The 24150-nt window shown below is 46.2% G+C and overlaps 1 protein-coding gene across 1 annotated transcript in view; it reads right to left on the bottom strand.

Moving 5' to 3' along the window:
• Positions 1–24150, bottom strand: part of RYR3 (ryanodine receptor 3) — a 509236-nt gene that overhangs the window by 182897 nt on the left and 302189 nt on the right. The window contains 10 exon segments of the mRNA XM_064570716.1: positions 1079–1115; positions 2038–2213; positions 4085–4293; positions 12163–12337; positions 12924–13129; positions 13987–14134; positions 15928–16087; positions 17742–17825; positions 18096–18199; positions 20171–20275. Of these exon segments, the coding sequence (XP_064426786.1) occupies positions 1079–1115; positions 2038–2213; positions 4085–4293; positions 12163–12337; positions 12924–13129; positions 13987–14134; positions 15928–16087; positions 17742–17825; positions 18096–18199; positions 20171–20275 (1404 nt within the window).

The following is a 24150-nucleotide window of genomic DNA, read 5'->3' as shown; positions in this document are numbered from 1 at the left end:
GCAAAAGAAAAAGCCCACATCGTGGCCAAAGGTGCTGCGTGTGGCCACTGGGCTCGAGGACAGGCTGTGTTGAGAACTAGAGTAGTTCTCAGTGGGCATGGTTACCATCTGTGCAGTGTCCCACTATGCTAAGCTCACAGCTAAAGCACTGACGTAAGCTTCATCGTTTTCTTTATGAAATCGAGCACATCTATTCTCAGTGAAGTTACTTTTATGCATAGTCTGTTGTATTTTGTTGATTAAGAGATAAAAGGGTCAGCTGGACAAACTGGGGCTTGAATCTTACCACTGGCAGCTATTAACTGGGTGACCTTGGTCAGGTCACTTGTCCTGTGTTTCAGAGTGTATCATATTGTCCATCTCGTGGGGCTGCTGTGGGAGTGCGGTGGGAAGGGGATACCCTGCACACAGTAAGTGTGTGACCTGCTGTAGCAACAATGTTATTCCTGATCATGGTTAACCCACCACCTCGGAACTGCAGGATAACTTTACAGAAGGGGTGACATTTCTTCCAAAGACATTTTTTTTTGGTCAGGTGCTCAAGAAGGATGAGAGAAAAAGAAATTAGCAAGCGTTGCTTTCTGACAATTGTCTAGCTAGAGAAAAGGGACCAAAATCAGCTTCCATCATCTGGACTCTTCCCTGCTCCTTCTTCTCACTTGATTGTTTTCAACATTATTCCTGGCACTGCTCAGAGAGATGGGAGAGTTGATTCATAGAAGTTTACATAAAAGAACAAACAAAAGGATTAAATGAAAGAGCCTCCCCCGGCCCCCCCCCATGTTCATTTCAGTCAGAAAGGCAGCGCTGGTCCCTGGTGGCCAATGGGCACAAGCACAAAATGGTGCCCAATTAGGAGCTCCAGGTGGAGCTTCTGCTTTGTACTGAGTAACTGTCTTTCTTTTCCCCATTTGAGAAATGTCGGAGATGTGTTCTGGAAGCATCAAGATGGATAGTAAAAGACACAGTAATTGGCAATTAAATAGGATCTCTAGACAGATCTTTGCTGTAAGGGGCATATTACCAGGCACAACAAAGAATCAAATAATTAAAACCATAATTGAGCACATTTACTTACTGTTGTTGTATGAGAGAGTATTTCTTGCATCTGTTTCCTGGGGCAGGGTTTGGCGAGGGGGAAGATAATCCATGTTTTAGTTATTCGGCTGTATAGAGAATTCCACAACTCTGACAGGCAATTGATCTACCTTTAATGATGATGGCAAGTTTAGAAAAGTATTTCCTATACATGAGCGGCCCCAATTGGTCTTGGGACGTGGGCATTTGTAATCTGCCACCACATGCCAAGGCTGCGACTCCCATCCCCTGTCTCTCAGCCCAGCTGGTAAGTCAGAGCTAGGGGGAGGTAGGGAAGATTGAAATAATGTAGGCAGGGATACCTCTGAATACCCTGTCCTGTTCTTTCAAGCAGCTGTACTTGTTAAAAGCCACGTAGAGAGTGAAAGTCTAGAGGAAACCCGGACACGAGAGCTCCAGAGGGGCAGACATACACCAATGATTAGAAATAGACATTAAAGGAAAGAAAGACAGCAAGGAACGTATTCCCTATCAGGAAAGGAAGAAGTCCTAGTCACTCATAAGTTACACAGCTGCAGGGTTGGACCCTGGCCATAGTTATATAAAGAAGGCACGATTTGCCTCTAGAGGCTTTTAATTTCACACAAAGGCAACAACAATTGCACCCTCTCATGCACTTATATTCCTTTTACTCCAGAAACACCGGATATGTAGGCTGCAAGGAGGCTAAGGACCTAGAGGGCTCAAGAAAAGCAGAAACGTTTCCACTAGACGTGACCCTGTTTGGCTTGACTGGCCCCCCGATTACGCATTGCACCAACACCCACATGCATGTGTATGCACACACTTGTGTACAGACACATTCTGGTTTCTTTACCTGACTGAAAGCAGAGGGAGCCCTACCCACCTGTGCTCAGGCAGAGTAAGAAACAGAGACGGAAAGTGAACTTCAGGGCACACATGAGGAGCATGTCTGAGAGCGGGGGGCCTTGCCCTCACCTTTTCTGGAAAGCGTCACTGTCCAGACAGGGGCTGTGGCTGAAGGAGGAGTGGCACTCGACGGGCATGCTCAAGCGGCAGTAGATCATGTTGGCATCGCTGTTCTGTGTGCCGAACGTCTTGTGGGTCACCTTGAGGCATGGAGGGCTGTCCATGGTGCCATCGATCCTCACGACCTGGAAACACCATGGATCCTTACCTGACACACCCGAGGGCCTGATCTCGACCTTGTCCCTCCTTCCCTCATTGCTATTCCATATGTCATGGCTTTCTGTGAACTATAAAAGTTGTCACCAGTGATAACCAAACCGTTACTCTCACTGTTACTTGGATCCTGCTCCACAGAAAATAACAGATCTGCCTCTGGCTGGAGAAATTAGAGATTTCAGAGCACGCCCACTAGGTTTTCTGCAAGATCAAGGATGGAGAACGGGTGTAACAGAGGGGGTGGTATCTGGATAATGCAGCATAGCATCTGCCAAAGATAACCTTTCAGGTCAGGGGGCAAGTGGCTAAAGGACAAAATGTTTCCAAAGATTTCCCCTGTCAGTGGGCAAGAGACTGTTTAAGGAAAAAGACAGCAGAAAGCCTAAAGCTCCAGGAGAGACATCATGGCTCCCTTGGAGGGGTCATCTCCCACCTGGCACATTTCCCAGCCCCACCACAATCACAGCCTGAGGGTTGAGGGACCTCTGAATACCAGGGAAATTCCCAGTGCCTGCACATAGCACTGCAAGGGATGGGGCTGGAGGAGGAAAGAGCAAAACTGGGTTTTTTAAACGTGTGTGTGTGTGTGTGTGCGTGTGTGTGTGTGTGTGTGTGTGGTGGGGGTGGGGGCAGAGGAAGTAAAGTAAGACTTACACTAATAATAATTTTCTTATGGTCTAAGTATCCCCCTACGTTCTAGAGAACAGTTCCTATCCTGGGGTCTCTGAGTGTGCTTACCTATTTTTGTGTGGTGTGTCTATTTTTCTAACAGGGTCTCCGATTCCATCAGTTTGTCAAAGGGGTTCCTGACCTCTAAAAGTTTATGAGCCAGCTTTCTAAAGTGCTGATCAGGGGTGCCTGGATGGCTCAGTCGGTTAAGCATCTGCCTTCGGCTCGGGTCGTGGTCCCAGGGTCCTGGGATTGAGCCCTGCATTGGGCTCTCTGCTCAGCGGGAAGCCTGCTTCTCCCTCTCCCACTCCCCCTGCTTGTGTTCCCTCTCTTGCTGTGTCTCTCTCTGTCAAATAAATAAAATCTTAAAAAAAAAGGTGCTGATCAGGTAAGAATCACATATAAAAGTCTCTACTATTTAAGACTGTGGGGAAAAGGAAAGGATTAAGAGTTGGTGCTTGTTGGATATGCACTGGAAGGTGAGTTAAGGGAACTTACTGTCAGGTGGAAGCAAGCCACTGCGTCTCATGCTTCAAGGTTGCTGATCTGTCTGACTTTCCATTAGCCCCCTTCCCCACCCCCTGACCCTCCCATGAATCAAACCATGGTGGGCGCTGGCAAACAGGGGCAAGCAGATGGAGAACCAGCACCCATATCAGGCCCCTTACAATTTCTGGCTCCTCTGAGCTCCCTCCTACAAGATGAGGGTATCATAATCAACGGCTACGTGTCAGCTTAAAATGCTGGAAGTAATTCTACAGAAATATATAGGACTGAAAAGACACCATATTATGAGCTTAGAACTAGGTCTGGGACATACCATCTTGAGTAGAGGTACTGAATTTTTTCAGGAAAACAACATTTAAGGTGTTGGGATACATATGGCCATAGCAGTACAGAAACATCTGGAGGAAACACAGTGGCTGGCCCAAAGGCCCGGGGACTGATCTACAAGAATGTCTCTGCACGGTGGATGCCATTTGCAAGATGCCCTTGAGCTGCCCCAATAAACATGCCCACGATTACGGCTCTGAGGGTCAGCGGGGTGGCAGCTGGGAGGCAGCCCAGGCATGGACTAGATAAGCAGCTGCCTGTTGACAGGAGCATTAGCAGGAGCTTAGTGCCTTGGCCCACCTGCCCTGCCAGGGCCACCCACGATGTGTAACCTTACCTCTATATGGGGATGATCCTTTGGCACGTTGACAAACGTTGGGAGGCGCTTGCTGAACCACATCGCCACGTCGCGGTTCATGTTGACAGCAAAAGGCTCAAAGCCCTCTTGGAGGCCGCACATGGTATAAAACTTGAAGGTACTGGCATCCATCCCGAGATTCATGCGGCCGATCTGAGACAGTCCGAGAGAGCAGATGGGCACAAAGCCTGCAGAATGGTGCAAGAGAGCCTGCTTCAGCCTACAGGACCATTGCAGGAAGCTGTGAGCACGTCAGACCTTAGCTTTCTTCACAGCTCTGAGTCCAGGAGGAAAGATGGGACACCATCCTTTGGCTGGCACACAGACTCAACAGGAGGTCACATGGAGTCTATGGCTGCCATTGGTGTCTGGGGAAGAGAACTGACTTTGGTTCAACATGATTTGGGGGAGAAACAACCATCCAACTGAGATTATTCTCCGGGTGTAAATACATATCAGCTGGAAGAGTAAAAACCAGTAAGAGGATAAGTAAAATTCTTTATCTCTGTTTTTGTTAAAACTGACATTAGGCCCTGGGAAATTTTAAACGCTGCCAAGAACAAAACAACCCAAGGAGCCTAAAGAAGGACTTGGTACAAACAGCCTGTCTCAGCCTCTTCCCCAGTGAAATGGGTGGTCTCAGGGTTCTTCCTGTTTTGAGTCTGATTCTGAATGCTGACTCTGGGGCTTTACAAAATACTGTTTACAAACTGCCAGGCCCCGAGCCTGCATTGCGCCCCCACCCCCCAAGCAGGACGTGAGATTTCCCAGCAAGAGCTGTGGGCAGTTCCTCCCTCCCCTCCTGCACTTACGGTCTCTTTCCAAGCTTACGCCTGCATCTCCTCATATTAATAACCTGCCAGGCAGAATATTCCAGAGCAGAAGTTCAAACTGTTTGCAGGATATTTACAAATCATAATTGTGGACCGACACATCAGCAGAGCTGGGCAAGCATTAATCACCCCGGATGGGTGTGGGAGGCAGGCGTTGCGAGAGCATTTGAAAGGAGAGGAAGGGCTCTGAGGCCAGTGGCTTAAGCAGGGGCTGGAGACCCCACAAAATCAACTGGTGTCACTCCTAAGACGGGAGTGTTTATTTAAGGGGAAATTTAAAGGCTACCTTCGGGAGAATTTACATTCAACAGCAAGCTCTTTTGTCCGTAGAAACCAAGGGCAAAATCCACTCTTCCTAGAGATAGTGCTGATATACCATTACCTGAGCCACAGAGTATCTATGTAGATGAAGCACAGAAGTGAGAAGTAAATCACTCGCAAGCTAAATTGGTTGCTTCCAGAAACTGTCAAACTCATTTAGGACACTATTTGATACCAATTGGTATCATTTCAAATAAGAGAGCTTGAATGCAATGCTAGCACAATGAGGGTGATGTTTATACAGAGAGCCTCCGCTCAGGGACACCGAGGACTGAGAGTAGGGGGTGGCCTGGCCCTCCGGCAGGTAGATGCACAGCTCAGATAAGCACCCCTTCAGGCAACCTCCAGAGCGGTGCTGGGCTTCTGGCAGTTTTGTGCCAGAGACTGTGATAGAGGAAAGGATCTCCTTTCTGCAGGGAGTTTTTATAAGGGACCCTTGGAAATCTGATTCTGGTGTGGAATGAGCATTGATGGTTAGCAACATTTCTTGGGTCCCCACTGGGACAGAGGGCTCTGCAATGCACTATGAGAAGATGTAAAGGAAGGAAACTATCCTGATCCCAAGGCACTTCTACAAACAGGGACAAAAACGGAATAGTGAGGAGTGAATGTTCTGCTGTAAAGCATCGCTACTCCCAAGACCGCATTTTGGCTTCTGCTAAAGGGGCTAACACAACCCAGAACACTGCCACCATAGTATCCGTAACTTGGAGCCAGGATCACAAAGCAGTGTCACCCTGATGTGAGCAGAGAAAGGACCTCTTAAGAGCATCGGTCTTCTCCTTTCTTCTTCTCTACTGACTTGGGTGGTGGAATGCATGAGCAGTAGGCACAAAAGCCCGAGTGGGAAGAAGCCGGGATGAGAACTTCTGAATAACTCAAGTCACACCAAAAACTCCCTAGTCACAGCCCCCATGGTGATGTAAGACACATGCAGAAGGAAAACAGGTAATATGTGAGGGAAGCCTTTTTTCTAAGGGACTTGGGCTCCTCTTCATTCCTAAGCTACCAGCAAAGTGGACAGCACTTCATTGAGGACAGAATTGAAGACTTGAGGAGCTAATGGACCTGACCAAGGTCATGAGAAAGGCAAGCAGCAAAATGGGACAAGATCCCACGTACTCTGACTCATAGACCCAGCTGCCAGTCAGTGTGCAAGAGAAGGGGTGAATGTTCCAGGGGATGAATGCCCTAGGTTTAAATAGCAGTCAGGTCCTGGGACAGAGGATTGCACTCATTACAGAGTCAAGTGCTATCCCTACAGGACAGCTGCAGGGGAGAGCAGAACAGAGCCTGAGAGAAGGCAGGGCTGCACCAGTTACAGATGGGGTAGCTGTGGAGGAAAGACTGTCCGACACCGCCTGGGACTGGGCGGACACAGCTGGGACAGCTCTGTAAAACAGCTGAAAAGAAGCTTAATCCAAAGCCTGGATCAGAAAAGAGAAAACCAAGAAAGGACCAAGAGCAAAGATAAATCCTCATAAGGTGTTAGTAATTTCTCCCAGGGAAGAATACTTGGTAACTAGATACATTGAATCAGCTCACTCCACCTGGCTGAGAGGATCTAGCTTATGATCTTTCCATTTCTAAAAGTTTTTTTCTTGAGGCATTAAAATTTCATGTAACTTTCTGACTCTGCCTGATAGATAAGGGTGGGGTGGGGGGGTACAATGATGATAAACCACAACAGCTAACATTTATCAAGTACTTTCTAGGCGTTGGGCACTGGGCTTAGTGCTTTGTAGATTTAGCTCATGATTATGCCCATTTTACAGAATAGGAAACTGAGGCTTAGCAAGCTGGATAACTTGCTCAAGGTCTGTCACCTGGTAAACATGTAGAGCCAGAATGTGAAAAAGGCTGCCAGAGAAGCAGTCCAGAGCAAGCAATGGGGACTAAGTCTAGGATGCCTGCTTTCTAATTCTTACCTACAGTGACTTGCTTTGTGACCTTTTCTTCACTTTCCCTAAGTGTTATGTCATTGACCAGTTTGCCTCCAGATAAAGCAGCTGGAGACCCACAACCACAAAGCACTGACGGCCCCTTAGATGAAAAGGGCTACTTCTCAAGTGGCCACATAGCTTCCTGGAGTAAATCTGGATAAAAAGATCATTTGGTAAGGCCACATGGCATCAGAGTGAGCAATGACTCTCATAAACAAGGGTTTGCACTTTGCACACAACTCAGTTAACCCTTAGCTTCAAATGAAACTGGAAAAGAGGACAGAAACCAAAGGGGAAAAGAAATACCCCTCCCTATATGCAGCTTAATAGGTGCCATATGCTGACGGTATTTTTTTTTTTTTAAAGATTTATCTATTTATTTATTTATTTGAGAGAGAGAGAATGAGAGACAGAGAGCATGAGAGGGAGGAGGGTCAGAGGGAGAAGCAGACTCCCTGCCGAGCAAGGAGCCCGATGTGGGACTCGATCCTGGGACTCCAGGATCATGACCTGAGCCGAAGGCAGTCGCTTAACCAACTGAGCCACCCAGGCGCCCGCTGACGTTATTTTTAAAGATCCATTCATTTATTTGAGAGAGAGAAAGAGAGAGAGACAGATAGAGAAGGAGCAGGAGGGGCAGAGGGAGAAAGAGAGAGAATCCCAAGCAGACTCCATGCTCAGCATGGAGCTTGATGCGGGGCTCGATCCCACGATACTGAGATCACAACCTGAGCCAAAACCAAGAGTCAGACGCTCAACTGACTGCACCACCCAGGCGGCCCAGTACACTGACATTTTTGAAGAGGTTTCTGGAGAAAATGGCATTATCTTGAACCACGATGTGCTGCCACGTTCCACAGGAGAGGAACGGCAAGAACACAGGCATTTAAATTCTGCAGAGGACTCCAGGCTCCGCTAAATTTTGTCTCACAAGGCCCCTTGACTAGTTCTATGATTAGGAAGAGAGAGAGCCAGCTAATTCAGGAGCTCGGGAAAAAAAACCAAAAAAACAAAAAAACCTTGTTCCCTAGAAAATCTAAACCAGGGACCCTTTGTGAATCCATTTCAAGCTGCGGAAAGACATGAGAGCAGCTCACTACCGGTAAAGGAACAACTGAGATCTTGGAGAGCAGTGGTTAGAGGAGCGCCCAGGCCATTGCCCGGGTGTTTCTGAGAGTCTCCCTCCAGTAGCACGTGCTCTCCCCATTCATTTTCATTTCTCGCTAGGCCTCAGGAAGATGGAGTTCAGGGGCAGGACGGAGGTCGTCAGGAGCCTTGTAGCCAGCACCTGAAATGAGGGGCTGTGCTGCCTGGCTCTAGCTGCTTTGGGCACCTTAGCACCCACCTGGAGTGAGAATGGCGGGGGACCTTCGGGACCTGTGTGGTTTGCTTGCAAATGACAGTGACACCTCCTGCAGATATGTTTCATCTGCAACCTACGGAAGAGCTGCCAGCAGAGCTGGGGGATCTGCAAAGCCCTGATGAGCCCCTGGGAGGAACAGCCCGGAGGCCCCCCCCTGCAGAGAGCAAAGCTGCAGTGGAGCATTTTGTCTCCCTGGGGAGCGGGGAGCGCCTGGCAGGGAGGAGGCCCGGGAGACTGCAGGAAAGCTGTGCTCCGCCTAACAGGACGTTCAGAATTGTATTTTCCTTTCCTTTTTTTATATTTTATTTATTTATTTGAGAGAGAGAGAGCATATCAGAGGGAGAGGCAGACTCCCCGCTGAGCAGGGAGCCTGATGCGGGGCTCTATCCCAGGACTCCAGTATCATGACCTGAGCCAAAGGCAGTCGCTTAACCAACTGAGCCACCCAGGCGCCCCAGGTATCTTCCTTTCCTTAAATAAAAAAGCAGACTAATAGCAAAAGTTTCACCAGGGAAGCTTCTGAGCTTCCAGATGCTATGAGGTGACAACACAGAGAACTGTGATGGTCCAGGCCAGGGATCCGAGTAGGGAACAATGATTAGGACACTCCTAATGAGGCAGATAAGCGTGTATCAACTATGATGCTAAAGAGGATGGAGATAACAATTTAGAAATAACCCAGGGGAAAACAGTCATGCTTTGGAATGCCTGTCCCCACCCCTTCCCCCAAAGGACTAGAAACTTCCCACCAGCATCACTTCCACTGGGGGAATGGCCTGAATCCAGGCTGGGTTACTGGCAACCAGAACATAAGCCTAGACGGGATTCTGCTTTAGGGGGGCTACTGTGCACAAAATGCTTTATTTTCAAAAGCTGCTTTTCATAACAGCTCAAGGCAAGAATTGCTGCCACTTTCCACCTTATGCAGAGAGCAGAGAGTGGCTAGAGGGCTATTCCAGGCCTCTGGGTTATTGTTATCAAAGAATGGCATGCTGACTTCCTTTCAACTGTCCTTCTGCAGACTCCTGAGCCATCACAGAACAGAAAGAGCCTTCTAGTTATCTTGCCTTTGTATTATTAAATTGCAGTACAACATTACAGCATAATATGTTAACACAATATGGTACAATTCTATCATAAAACAGCTCACTAATAATAGACTTTGCTATTCTGAAGGTCAGATCATGTCCCCATACACAAAAGGTCTAGGAGGCATTTCTTTCATTACAACACAGATTGTAATGAAAAGCAGAGTTACTGTAAAACATCCCTCTTCTTTATAGTATTCTGCTCAAACCCTACAACAGCTCCCACGTCTGAGTCAAGTCCAAGGGCGCTTGGCCCAGGTAAGACAACACAAATTTCTTGAATGAAAAGACTGAGTCTTGGTATTCGAGGCTGTCACCTGCACCTTCTCTATCTTCACAGCTTTGTCTTCCATAAATTCCACGCATAAATCTTCCAGACTCCTGCACCCTTTCCTGCCTTTTCCCGATTCCACACTATTACTCACACTACTCATACACTATTATTCTAACTGTAGTTATACCCCCAGAAGGGAATACTCTGCTTCTTAGGGATGGACTTCTCAGATTCTTTATTTCACATTTAGTTCCAAGCCCGTATTTCTAGAATTTCCTTTCTGTATTCCTCATTTGCCATTTCTAACATACTACATTGTGTTATGAGCTCTCTTTTCATATTTGTGTGTTATTTATTTTTACAACAAGAAAATGAGCCCCTTCACATTGCTATGGCTTGCATTTATATATACTTTGGACCACCGTTTCTCATGCTTTAATGTGCAAACCATTGGAGTATGTTGTCAGCAGTTTGGCATGGGGGCCTGGGATCCTGCATTTCTCACACATGGGCTACACTTTGAGGAGCAAGGCTTTAGACTTTACAGAGTTCTCATAATTCTGCACAACAGACAAGATTCTTAGCTCTTCCTTATGTGGGGCCAAAGCCTTGTAGGTAAGTAACCTCCCTTGGTTCGTACACAGTAGAGTCAGGAGAAGGTCTCTGGTCCTTGGACTCTTTTTCCTTAGGGAGCTACTTTCCTTGGGGATGAGCCTCAGTCTTCTAGTTCTTCCTTCTGGCCTCAAGATGAGAGCACTGTGTGTGGTGGGTACTTGGCAGATAGTGGTTTCCTAAGCACAGTGTCAGAAGAGGGCTCTTCTATCCTGCCCTCCTGTCCTACACATTTCAATTGCTGTGCCTCTGAGTGGCACAGAAGTCATTCTTTCTGCTGTTAACATCTTTCCCACATGTGTCCGAGACCAGGATTCTTTGCAGAAGGCATGAAAATATGACCCCATCTGGCTTCAGTTGTCTTGTCTTTCTAGGAAAAGACACTGACTTGCAACCTTTCTATTTCCCCAAATATGTGGCTTATAGAGAAACCTTAAAAGTTCTCTTAGAGTATAGTTAGGTACAGATAATAGGTGTCCCTAAAAAGCATGAAAAGGATTTATAAAGTTAAAAATTCTGTCAATAAAGGATATTTATGCTATTATACATACAATTACACATATTTCTGCTGTTCTTGCTTAGGTAGTTTTATCTTTTTTAGCTTGCTAGGTGAAAATGGTTTGTTTTTGTAGAGTGTCAGAAATTTAGAGCTAACAGGAGCCCTAATCCTTTACAGAGGGGGGAGATGAGGTTAAACAAAGTCAACCCACGATGTCACAGGTGGAGAGGGGTAGAGGCAGGGGGAAAGCCCAGGTCACCTGACCCAGAGCGGCCTCTTGCCTTCTCAACTACGCCGCCTCATCCTCGTCTATAATGAAGAAGAGAGAGGGCCAGCATCAAGCATAGGGGCATACATACAGTGGGTATTAAGTCATCTCCCTGGAACTTTCTATCTGAGAAGGATGTCGGAACTTATATGGTCCATCCTCTAATTTTCTGGTATAGAGGAAAGAAGTGAAGCCCAGAGAGGTCAAGCCAAGACTCTCTAGGAGCCACACAGCCTTTCAGGAGTGAGTCAGCTGACTCACAGTGCAGTGCTCCTTCTCCTATACGCGGCCAACCACGTTTGTACCTAATGTAGTTATGCGGACAGGAAATGAGAAACGCTCACGGCTGCTCTGTGTGGCTGGAGGCACTGGCCTGACTGCCGTCTATTCAGGGCCATTAATGAGTGCAACTGTGCTTGGGTTTCACAGCATGTCTGAATTCCAAAACAAATTATATTTCATTCAAGGGAACAGCTAAGTTGAACTTTTATGTCTCAATGGTTCTCATCAAAGCATAAAGTTCAATTACACAAACATGCGGACTGACACTGACTTTTCTATTCTCCCAGGGCCTAAGTCCATATGCAATTAGCATTTCCTTTGTAATACTGGGAAACCTTAACAGGCCAAGGCGCAGAGGGGAGGGAACCCGAGGAGAGCGTCTTCATCTATCTAGAAGTTCAAAACTTATATTTATGCTGTACATACCAACTATCACCATTGTTTGTCTTGACTCTTCAAAAATGATAGTACACCACCAGAGTTTCAAGGAGGCAGATGAGCTCACCCAGCTCTCCCTGGATTTTCCCTCAATTCACAGAGCTGGAATGGGGGTGGGGGAAGGTGGTAGATTTACCGTTCTCAATCTCGTAATCAGCGAAGGCGAGTTCAGAGCCTTTGTTGGTGATCAGCAGCTCCCCATTCAGTGTGAAGATCATCGAAGCATCATCCAGGTTAATCATACAGCCAACCACATCCCCTGGCTGCCATGTACGTCCAAAATACCCGCTGCCCTGATGCCACCGCTGGCCCTAGGAAACAAGACCCCAGGGCTTAGAGGACTGGAGGTCCTAAAAACCCCCACCCAGCTGAAGAAATGACTCCACAAGCAATTTCTCCTAACTGGTAGTGGTACCTGGTTTCTACAAGGTACTCATACCTCTACCAGGGACAACTCACATGGAGGAATGACCTAGCTCACAAACAAATGAAACCGAGTTACATAGGCTCATCAGAAAAGGTAGCCGGAGTCTCCCAATACCTAGCCGGCCATGACAGCGAGCAGAACTCACTCTGGGACAAAGTGGTAAGATTTCCGCACATACTAGCTGCAGTGTGTTCTGTGACCTTCCTCTGGAATGGAGGCAATGGGCTCAAGTACAAGGGCAGATATGGAGGTTACAGAAAGGATGTGGGCACACAGTCCTCTCCTTTATCAGAGCAAAGAGCAAAGTGACCATAGCTAGGTCATGATCACTCGATGATCTAAATTAGCCAGTGGTGGTGGTGACTCACTTTGAAGCCAGAGATCCAGACACTCAGTACTTCCAATTTCCAGGGAAATGTTTGGAGCAGAGAAACTTGGACTGGGGACATGCAGACAGTATCCAGACTCACCCTGCTGCCTTCGAACACAAAGGCTTGGTCATCAGCGCCCAGCTCAATGTCAGGCCGACAGCCCGGCCTGGCCCAGCCAACGCGCATGTCTCCTCCGGTCACCACCTCAAACTCAAAATACCACTTTCCAGATCTCACTGCATAAGACCGCTCTACCCGGAAAAATCGAATCTTGTCTATGCTGACTTTCTCCACAGCTGGGTCAGCTATTGTGAGAAGGAGAGGAGCAGAGGGTGCAGGAGGTAAAGAGAGAACACAGGCCTTTAATAATTAGGTAGCATTCCTCAAAAGAATTTCACAACAACAAAGACTGACAGATCTACCACTACCCAACATGGCATTTTGTTCCTAATAGAATAATCACCATTATCATCATATCATAATCAGAATATAAGCTAACACTCACTGAGTGATTACTTTGTGGTAGATCCTTTAGAAACTATACATAGCAACAATCCTATGAGGTCAGTAATACTGTCTTCACTTTACAGATGAAAAAATTGAGGCTCAGAAAGGTTTACTTTTCAAGATCACAGAGCCCATAAGCTGAGCAGAGAGTAAGGATTTGAACCCAGATTTGTCTTACGCCAAATCTAACCCCTTAATCGCTTGTAATACACCCTAATTTGCCTATAGTACTCTTAGGTATGGGATGACATGACATGTTCATCAATTATGGGCTGGTGATTTTAATCAGTGCTAGAATTCAATTTAGAGATGAGACAGCCTGGCCCCAAAGTAAGCTGGTATTCACGTGTTTGGTAAATAAGAGAAATAAAGGTTTTGTGACCAAATACCCTAAAAGAGCAGCTAAGCTGTAGGATCACTTATTCCCAACAGGATTGGGTCACAGAAGCGCTCACCATAGAAACTCATCACAGAGTTTAAACATGGTTCTCCTCCCTCCTCCCCTCACTTGTTAAAATACGCCATTTAGTTTAGTGCTCTTCGGTACCAATATCATTTCTAATAGTACATGTTAGACTTATTCGAAGTCAGCATTTCTGCAGAAGAGGACCGGTTTAGTCAACCGGGACCAGAATGAACAATCTCAACTCATTACCCAGTTCTTGGTCCGATGGCTCAATGTTATAGCCGTAACCAACAAATGTGCGAACAGCTTCCCGAAGGCTGTCCCTATTGGACTTCTTGGTACGCTCATCCAGTAATACGTATGGCACCAGCCGGGGATTTCTTTTGTTCTTCAAATCCTATGTGAAGCCAGAGAAAAGAGGTTCTAAGAAAATACATTTCATCTTTACCAAGAGCTTGTCCCACTTACATAGTCCCAGCCACAAACCTGGCTTCCTCGTATCAGCCTACCAGCTCTTCTTCCCCCAGTGCCTTGATATTTAGCAATATACTCATTTACTACTTTGCTTCAGGATTAAATGAATATAAATGGAAAGGTTTTGCTAATGTTCAAAGCTAGCATTAAAAAGCACTTTTTTTTTTTTAAAGATTTTATTCATTTGACAGAGAGAGAAACAGTGAGAGAGGGAACACAAGCAGGGGGAGTGGGAGAGGGAGAAGCAGGCCTCCTGCTGAGCAGGGAGCCCTATGCGGGGCTCGATCCCAGGACCCTGGGATCATGACCTGAGCCGAAGGCAGGCACTTAACGACTGAGCCACCCAGGCGCCCCTAAAAAGCACATTTTAATAATGCCAGCCTGTGAATAAAGTGAAGTGTCATGAAATTGGTTAGAAACCTCTATTCCCAAGGCAAGGCAGATGGGGATTTACGTAACTATTCCCCTGTGGAAGACCATTCCATGATTTAAACGGTTAGAGTCTCCTCACAACAGTCGCTCCACAGAGAAACAATGTAGAGAAACACCTGTGTTCACAGAGAAACATCAGAAAAGGTGGCAGAGGGGCGCCTGGGTGGCTTGGTCCGTTGAGTGTCTGCGTTCGGCTCAGGTCATGATCCCAGGGTCCTGGGATCGAGTCCCGCATTGGGCTCCCCGCTGGCAGGAAACCTGCTTCTCCCTCTCCCACTCCCCCTGCTTGTGTTCCTGCTCTCGCTGTCTCTCTCTGTCAAATAAATAAATAAAATCTTAAAAAAAAAGAAAAGGTGGCAGAGCCATGGGGAGTCCATTTCATTGTAGTAGACACACGTTTGTATTAGAGTCCTCCTCATTTCCTTAGGGAGGACTAAGACGACAATAGAAATGATTGCAGTCATAAGTCACTATAAACGAATCTGCCCGACACGCTGTTTTGAGCTCCCTTTCCCCCTCTCCACCATGATTTCCATAGTGGTGGTCTTCTTGGTTTCCAGACATGTGCAGAGCTAGAGGCTCAGGCATGAACAAACATGTGTACACACAACTACCCCTGAACTTCCCTGATAGCAATCCGGGCACTTAAAGAGATGAGGGATTACTTTAAGGAGAGATGGTTTGGCTCTAAGCTCCACCTAATTCTATGCTGGTCCCTGGTTCTTGGGCTGTCTGCTGTGTAAGCCAAGAAGTCTGCCCAGGAGTCCTGGCCCAATGGGCTAAAGTAAGGGGCACAGGCTTCTTGGCGGGCTGGTTTGCTGCTCTCCTTCCCCTCCTTTCCACCTTCAGTGGTAGATACCTGGGACCGTCCTAGAAACACTGACCTCTAATGCTGATTTGTGGAAGGCTTACCCTGGCCTTGCAGAGTGGCATGAAAGCTCAGGTCTCCAGGAGGCAAACAGCAAGACAGGGAATGAGGGAAGATGCGGCCAGTGGGCACATACAAGGGAACACGATCATAAGTGAACCAGACTAACAAGGGAAAGGTAAGCCTATCCATTTCTGCAAAATTGGAATTATGCCTAGAGTTAATGTCAATGTGACCATTACAAATTCCATCCAGTCCCCTGATTCTATAAATGACGAGTGTGCTGAGGCATGAGGGGATATAGTGCAAGGGGCACCTTCCATCTTCCAATCTAATACCCACCAAAGCAAAATGGCATTTTGATGGATGACCACGTCTCCTAGCTTTTGCAGCAGGCTTGACCCAGCACTTCTCACCTGTTGGATGCCATAGGTCCATCCTTGTTTTATTCTGTCTTTGGCCCAAACGTTATGTGCATTTTCTGCAAGCTTATCCACTAAAATTTCTTGAGGAGGTAACAGCTTCACATCAGACAGATCCAAAGGGGCTGGCTTGTAGCCATTGGACATCATATAGCTACAAGTAAAAAAGTATATATTTTTTGAACAGATCTCGATGACTCCCCCATTCCAGATCTTAGCACATGGTAAGAACACCATGAAAATAAGGCTACGGTCTCAGGTTTTACCCTTTGGCAGAATGGATAGCTCAGCTCTCTTTCAAGTCCTTAGATGAAGCCCTCATACGCCATCCTTTTTGCCAATGTGTGTCACAGATTCTACAGACTGTTGCAGAAAGTGGATGGTCAGAGCAATTCAGCCTCATTTCGAAGAAACCTACTGGTGTGCCTGACCAACGAGGGGCACATTCAGTGTGCTGCAGTGTTACGTACGGCCCCTTCAACTCCCACAACGCAAAGGTTACAACCAGATTGGCAAGGACAAGACCTTGAGCCAAAAGATTTCTTATAAATCAGTGGAGAATGATTACTCAATCTCAGAAAGTTAAACCTTTACTTTGGGACTTAAGAAAGAAAATCATGACCTCCAAGGATTTGTGAGCTGGAGTGACCTTCATGGTATGCTCTTCAATCCAGGAACCACAGCCTCAAATGTCTGTAATTTGGTAGGTAGTTTGATAGCTCATGTGAAGATGGGAAAAGGCTGAGTATGAGCCCGGGTAGATACACTGCATGAATGGAGAGGGCCGGGGCACGCTGCAGAGGGACTCGCAGGAAAGTAGCTGATCGTCGCTATGTGGGAACGGGAGTCTGGAGGCACCCATGGCCCTGGGGCCACTGAGTGCCCACATCAGAGCCAGAACTCGAATGTTGCTGACTTGTAGACCAGGGCTCTGTCTACGTAGGAACTGCCGAGCAGCATAAGATGCAGGGGCTGCTACAGGCATTAAATACTGCCCATCATCCACCTTCGTGGGATGCCGGATCCTGGGCAGAGTCAACATGGGCTGACTGTTGAGCACTGACCCCAGCAGCCTGATCAGCAAGTTACCCCTCCAGCTTCTGCCTCGCAGATGTGCTGCTCTCAGCATCTGGAGTTGCCTCTGTGAGTGGCACCTGGCAGCTTGGGAGTGTCACAGGGAAGAAGGGGAAGAGAAACATTTGATTAAAGCTGGTGCCACCGTGGCTCAGAAGTAATTACAACACCTGCGTGTGCATGGAGGGCGAGCAAGCGAGCGAGCCAGTGGAGGTGCCAGGGAGCCCACATCCGAGTGTGTAAGAATGGGTGCCTCTCTGTGATTGTACAAGTGAGAGGGAGAGTAGGACACAGGCAGATTTAGGGGCCGAATTCAATCTTGGCAGAGACAACCGTTTCCACAAAGGACTTACCAGGCTGGCCCAATGCCAGAGGAGTGAATCTTTGCTGTGGCTACCAACCATTCCCAAGCCCCTGTGGCCAACTGGTGTTCTTACAGGCCAAAGGCTGTGTGCCCCTCTGAGAGCCACATCTCCGGGCTTAGAACTAACGATAGCGATGTAGGTTCTCGTCGAAGGAGGGAAAAGAGGGAAAGCCTGGAAACACTTGTACTTTGGCAGACTTCTGCCTGGAATTTACAGTGCAGTCGAAAAACTGGAAGAGGCGTCCTCAACGGGTGCTAGCAAGCATCTGGGGCCATCACCTGCCTTTGCGCACGGGCCTCCCATCCGCCCAGTTAAAAAATTCAGACTGAAGCACGCAAGTCTTCGGTCATTAAAAAAAAAATCACTTACTTTTTGGGCAATTTGACCTTCTTGAGATCCTCCTCAGCAGCTGGATTCACATGAGCAATGTGGCACCCCAGGGCCAGGAGGGTTCTATAATGTAACAGAGGGAGAGCACAAGGAAGGGTCTGCTTGATGCAGGGCAGCAAGAACCCTCACCTGCATCTGAGTTGATCAATAACAATGGTGGATGTGTTCCTTACTATGCTAAAGCCTCCTGTGGCATGAATAATCACCATTTCCGCTCGTTTATCAGAATGCATCATGTTTTCAAGGCAAGAGACATACCTTCGCAATATGGTTATGAGGCATTAAATCACCTGCTCACGGTTTAGTCCACATTCAATTCAATTAAACACTTACTTTAAGGTTTCAGTTGACATTTGTAGGTTATAATTCTTCTCAGTTTCAGGCAGCTTTGAAAACTCCACAAGACAGGGGTGTTGTCTTTTATTGTCGTCCCGTATCTAGGTGACAACATAAGGAAAAATACAATTTGAGTTTTGACAATAGGCACTGCCCTGGAAAACAGAAAAGGACATGCTTCGAAAGATGGCCCAGGCAATCCATATCAGGCAAGACAAAGACAGTTATTTGCTGATAGTCAAATAGACAATCTCCTCTCTAGTCAATGATACACACAGTCCCTGAGTTGCCGGTGGTTTGTGCTCTGTGGATGTTTATTTTTTTTTAAATTTTTTTATTTAAATTCAATTAGCCAATATATGGCACATCATTATTTTCAGATGTAGTGTTCAATGATTCATCAGTTGCGTATAACCCCGGTGCTTATCATATCACGTGCCCTCAACACCCAACCCCTCATTACCCCATCCCCCCACCCATCTCCCTTTCCGCAACCCTCAGTTTGTTTCCCAGAGTCAAGAGTCTCTCATGGTTTGTCTCCCTCTCTGATTTCTTCCCATTCAGTTTTCCCTCCCTTCCCCTATGATTCTCCGAGCTGTTTCTTATATTCCACATATGAGTGAAAACATACGATCCTGTGGATTTGTTTCTATTCAAGTGTCTGCATTCAGAATATACTCTCGCAGAAAAACAATTTTATACATGGTAGCCATGTTTCTGCCAGTCCCAAATTCATGGAACCAAAATGCCCCCTGCACCGTAGCATTCTTCAGAACATAAAGGACTATAGAATCTGTCCAATAGACAGCACTGTCCAACAGAAATATAAAGTCAGCCACAAATGTGAACCACATTTGTAATTTCAAATTTTCGAATAGCCACATGAGAAGAGCAAAGATAAACAGGTGAAGTTCACCTTAATAATATATTTCATTTAACCCAATATCTAAAAATATTATCATTTTAACAAGCCATTAGTCTAAGAAATCATTTCAGACATTCTATATTAATTTTTCATAGCCAGTCTTTGAAATCCAGTGCATTTTAGAATTATAGGGCATTTCAATTCAGACTAGTCACATTTCAAGTGCTCCATAGTCGCTTGTGGCTCATGACTCTTGTATTGGACAGTACAGATCTAGACATTAATTAATGCATTCATTCAGCAAACCTTTGTCAAGTGTCTCCTATGTGGTAGGTACTGAGTTAGACATTAGGAGTTCAATGGTGAGCCGGGATAGCCCCAGGCCCATAAAGAATATAGTCTAATGGGGTAGAGAGCAGTAATAAAATAATCATAGAAATATATATAATATTGCAATTGTGAGTAGCTCTCCCAAGGAGAGGTCTGTGGTGTTATAAAAGCATACAGCAGAGAGGTGGTCATATAGAAGGTGAATCCTTTATGGTAGCTTTATCAGTATGTAAGTGTTAGAGCGCAGGGACCCTTTCAGTAACGAAGCTGGAATGTGCGTAATTTGAGGGTGTCAGGGTCATAGGAAGCTCCACAACTCACTTATCCTTGTGCCTTCAGACATGACCTTACACAAATCACAGAACAAAGTCAATTTACATCCTCTTTGAAAAATGCTTTCTAGTGCAAGAGATTCTGTAACCTCCTCTGAGTGTCTATTAATCTTAGTGCTCATCTGAAAACCATATCAAACAAATTCTGATCCAAAACAATGAATCAGCCGTTTTTTTGTTTTTTGTTTTTTGCCTCTCATGCAGAGAGGACAGCTTTTTCTGAAGGGGAAAGGAATAATGAGAGTTCTGAAGGAGGTCCTGGGAAACGACTGTGCTCAATATTCCCCTGATAGAGGAAACCCTTTCCGAGTAAGAAGGGAGGTAAACCCCCACTTCTGTCGGTGCAGAGCTGGCCTCCCCAGCACCCTCGACTGCACTCAGACAGACAACTGAGCAAGGCTTAGAGCATCAGCTACACAGGAGGCAGTAAGAAGGAATGAGTTTTGGCTCATGTGGTTCCCTCCCTCATTTGAGTCTTTCAAGAACCCTCCCAGGTAACAAGGCCATCCAGCCCTCTGCCCCAGCCTGGCCACTGGAACACAGACCTTGCCAAAAGTCCAGCCAAGCTCTATTTTATTCATTCCCCAAAGCTCGTGAATGTTTTCAGCCAGTCTGTCTCGGATCTTTTCTAGGTGAGGGGGCAAAACAACCTAAAAGGAAAAGGAACAAGTGTGAAGTCAACAGTACAAGAACTAAACATATTGAAATCGATCATCAAAATGTATGTGGATAAGGAGCCACAGTTGAACTCACTACACGTATCCCAGCAGAGGCTGCTCCCAGAGGTTCCTTTTTCCCCAGAAGGACTATACTGTTGCAACCCACCCTGTTTAACCCAGATGCTTCCAGAGATTCCTTCCTCTCTGGGCTTCCTCTTTGCCCATCCTTTCTCAGTCTTCCTTGTAGATATTTGTGTTCTATGTTCTTCCCACGTGAATGCTTCCCTGGGCCTCCCCTCCCCTCTGTCCATGCTCTCTCCTTGGGAGATCTCACCTAGCCATAGACGGTCACTCTCAAGTCTGTGTGTCTCTAGCCATGGTCTCTCCCGAAGTTCAGACCTACAGTTCCAACTGTCCACAAGATTTTCCCACCAAAGTAAACCCAACATGCTATTCAAAACCGAATTCATGTCTTTCCTTCAAAACCTTTTCTCTTCCTGTTTTTCTTCTCTCTTTTTGTTGCATGGCCCACCATTGCTTCAAGCCTGGAAATCAATCCTAGTGTCTTCCCTCTCGGCATGACTTGCCCTCTCCCGCACCGCCATCAAATCAGTCACACAATTGATCATGTTCATTTTTGAAGCATCTTTCTGAAGGCCCCCCTCCTCTAATCTACTAAACCTTTTCTCCTTGGACCATTGTAAGAGCCTCACAGTTGGTCTCCTCAACTGCCCACCAATCTACCCTCCACACTGTGGCCAGAGTGATGAGTCTACAACAACAAAAGCACATCACAGCACTCACCTCCTGGGTGTCTCCAAGTGTTCCTTGAACTCCTGAGACACAAACTAGATGTGTTTGTTAACCAAGTATACAGTGTCCTCCTTCAGTTCTTCCACTGTGGTCCTCCCCAACACATTCCCGCCAAACTTCTTGAAATTCTCACCAAAGGTCACACTGTTTCACAGTTCTGTGTCCTTGCACTTGCAAACTTTACCCTTATTAATCCCCCCACAACACACATAATATGTACACATACACACACACACCCCCCTCTATGCCACATAGCAGATGACAAGGACACACACAAGGACACTCTCCTAGACCAGGCTCTAGACGGGAACCTCTAGAATCCTAGTTTTCTAGTCTAGATGGGAACCCTAGTTTTCCAGCTAGGCTCTATTCTTGGGCCTTGTTCTCAAGACCCCAGTTGTAGAAAGGATCCTGCTAAATCAGTTTGGCGAGAATCCACCTCCCTTGATAGCTGATCACCCCCTCCCCCCACCTCTGTGTCTGATCAGATTTCCTCCTCCCCTCACCATCCCCCAGGTGATATCAGATCATTCTGTCCTGCCTTCAGATAGAATCCTGTGAGATCAATTTAGCAAGAATCCATCCCAACCCCTGAGGCTTCTCTTAGTAATTTCCCTTCCACTGACTCTCCCCAACTTGCTCTCCTTGGCTCTAAATCCCCACTTGTTCTTATTGTACTCAGAACCAAGCGTGGCTCTACAATGGAGTTCCTTTTCCTCTATTTACTTAGCTCCTAAGTAAGATCTGTTTTCACTGCTTTAACTGCTGTCCAGCTCTGATTTTAATCCAAACACCCTTAGTAGCCATCCTTCTAAATTTAGCTCAAATTTAGCTCAACTTCCCTTTGGGAAGTCTTCCCCAATTACCTCCAGGGAGAGTTTCTCTGAGTTTCCCTGGCACTTTGCTTGTATCTCTCCATAGAGGTCACACCCTGGGGGCCCAAGTTGTTCCTCCTTCCCTTCCTCCGATTTTTAAAAATTTAGTACTACTGTGACTGCAATAATAATAATTATTATTCTTCTCATGTTTATCCCTTGGCAACTTTTAAGAAACAGGAGATGAATAGATAAAGATGTGGTCCATATATACAATGGAATATTATTCAGCCATCAGAAAAGATGAATACCAACTTCTACATCAGCATGGATGGGACTGGAGGAGATTATGCTAAGTGAAATAAGTCAAGCAGAGAAAGTCAATTATCATATGGTTTCACTTATTTGTGGAACATAAGGAATAGCATGGAGGACATTAGGAGAAGGAAGGGAAAAATGAAGGGGGGGAAATCGGAGGAAGAGATGAACCATGAGAAACTATGGAGTCTGAGAAATAAACAGGGTTTTAGAGGGGAGAGGGGAGGGGGGATGGGTTAGCCCGGTGATGGGTATTAAGGAGGGCACATACTGCATGGAGCACTGGGTGTTATATAAAAACAATGAATCGTGGAACACTACATCAAAAACTAATGATGTATTATATGGTGACATAACATAATAAAAAAAAAATAAAATAAAAAGAAACGGGAGATTTCATATAAAAATCCAGATTTCTAGTTTGTTTTGATCCCTTGGAAGATCACTAACATTGGACTCACGCTTTTGCCCGGCAATTATCAGCCGGAGGGCCTGTGCACTTGACCTACTTCATTTCTGCATCACCTGCCTGGTCCCTTGCAATCCTCACTCTATTACAAAGGTTATTAGTGTTTCCACTAATACAAAAATCCTGATTTTTTTTTTTTTTGAAGGGGGTAGCTCGGGGAGAAAAAATTTTTTTAGTAAAATAATGTGTATCAAGTCAGTGACGTATATAAGGAGATCATGGAGAAAAACAGCAATAACATATTTAACCTATGTGTATAGTCATTATCTGCCTTTCAGTGAAAGACATTTAAAAAAAATTAACTTAATCTAATCATCAAAGAGTCAAAGTTAATAAATGGCATGACGTTTCAATAAAGAGTAAAATGGGGGGCGCCTGGGTGGCTCAGTTGGTTAAGCGACTGCCTTCGGCTCAGGTCATGATCCTGGAGTCCCTGGATCGAGTCCCGCATCGGGCTCCCTGCTCGGCAGGGAGTCTGCTTCTCCCTCTGACCCTCCCCCCTCTCATGTGCTCTCTCTCATTCTCTCTCTCTCAAATAAAAAAAAAAAATCTTTAAGAGTAAAATGGGGAAAATTATTAGCGAACAAATTACAACTATATTTGGGTTTTATTGGTAAACCAAGATAATTTTTAAACTAAGTGCTCCTTAGGTGATCACAGAATGGAAGGGGATTTGCATGTGGGAGGAACCACATACTTCAATAAAAGGAGAAAATGTGGGAAAAGGCCGCCACAAAGAACCCTAAATCATAATTTCAGTGACCTCATTTGGTGACTACCTGGGGCAGAGTAACACTGGCTTGCTAACTGCCTTACGGTGTCTAGGGCTGGGCTGCCCAGAGCTGGGCTCCTTCTTCCCAGCGCTCAGCCAGGGCCTGGGATAGTTCAAGCCCTGGGTACTGGCAGTACCTAGGACAGGGCTCCAGTCAGCAGTACTTTGCCCGCAAACTGGTTACTATGCCCCAGGGAGGATGGAGTTGACTCTCTACATATGTAACTTCTCCTTTGATAATAATTTCACAGAATGGTAGATCCTAAAAAATTATAAGACCTCATTCAAGATAATAAATTGCACCTTTCCGACAAGAACTTGCCTATTATTTGATTCCCTGGGAACATCTCCCTAGTTCCAGGGTCCATACAGATTCAACTATGGGTCTGGACCTGGCTTGCTGATTTATCTGTGATCTTCGATTTTCAAATCTTCAGTTCTGCATGTGTAGACGTTCTTCCCACTCTTTGGTCAAGCCCTCCTTTCCTTCCTCATCAAAACTTCCCCTCATTCTTTTGAGGCCCACTTCTTCCAGGAGGCCTTTCCTAACACTCGTTTCTGATGATTCAGTGAGGATTGGTGAGGAGAAGTAGGTATCATGCTCATGCTCTCCCCTCACTTGTGTGCTGGGGCCTTGTGTCCATGCGAAAGCTAGTTTAGTTCTTTGGGCCTCAAGCTT

The sequence above is a fragment of the Mirounga angustirostris genome, unplaced genomic scaffold (genome assembly GCF_029215605.1).
Source record: "Mirounga angustirostris isolate CCGP_5_RB_7025 unplaced genomic scaffold, mMirAng1.0.hap1 SCAF_9, whole genome shotgun sequence".
Taxonomy (NCBI): domain Eukaryota; kingdom Metazoa; phylum Chordata; class Mammalia; order Carnivora; family Phocidae; genus Mirounga; species Mirounga angustirostris.
This window is presented reverse-complemented; position numbering and strand designations above follow the sequence as displayed.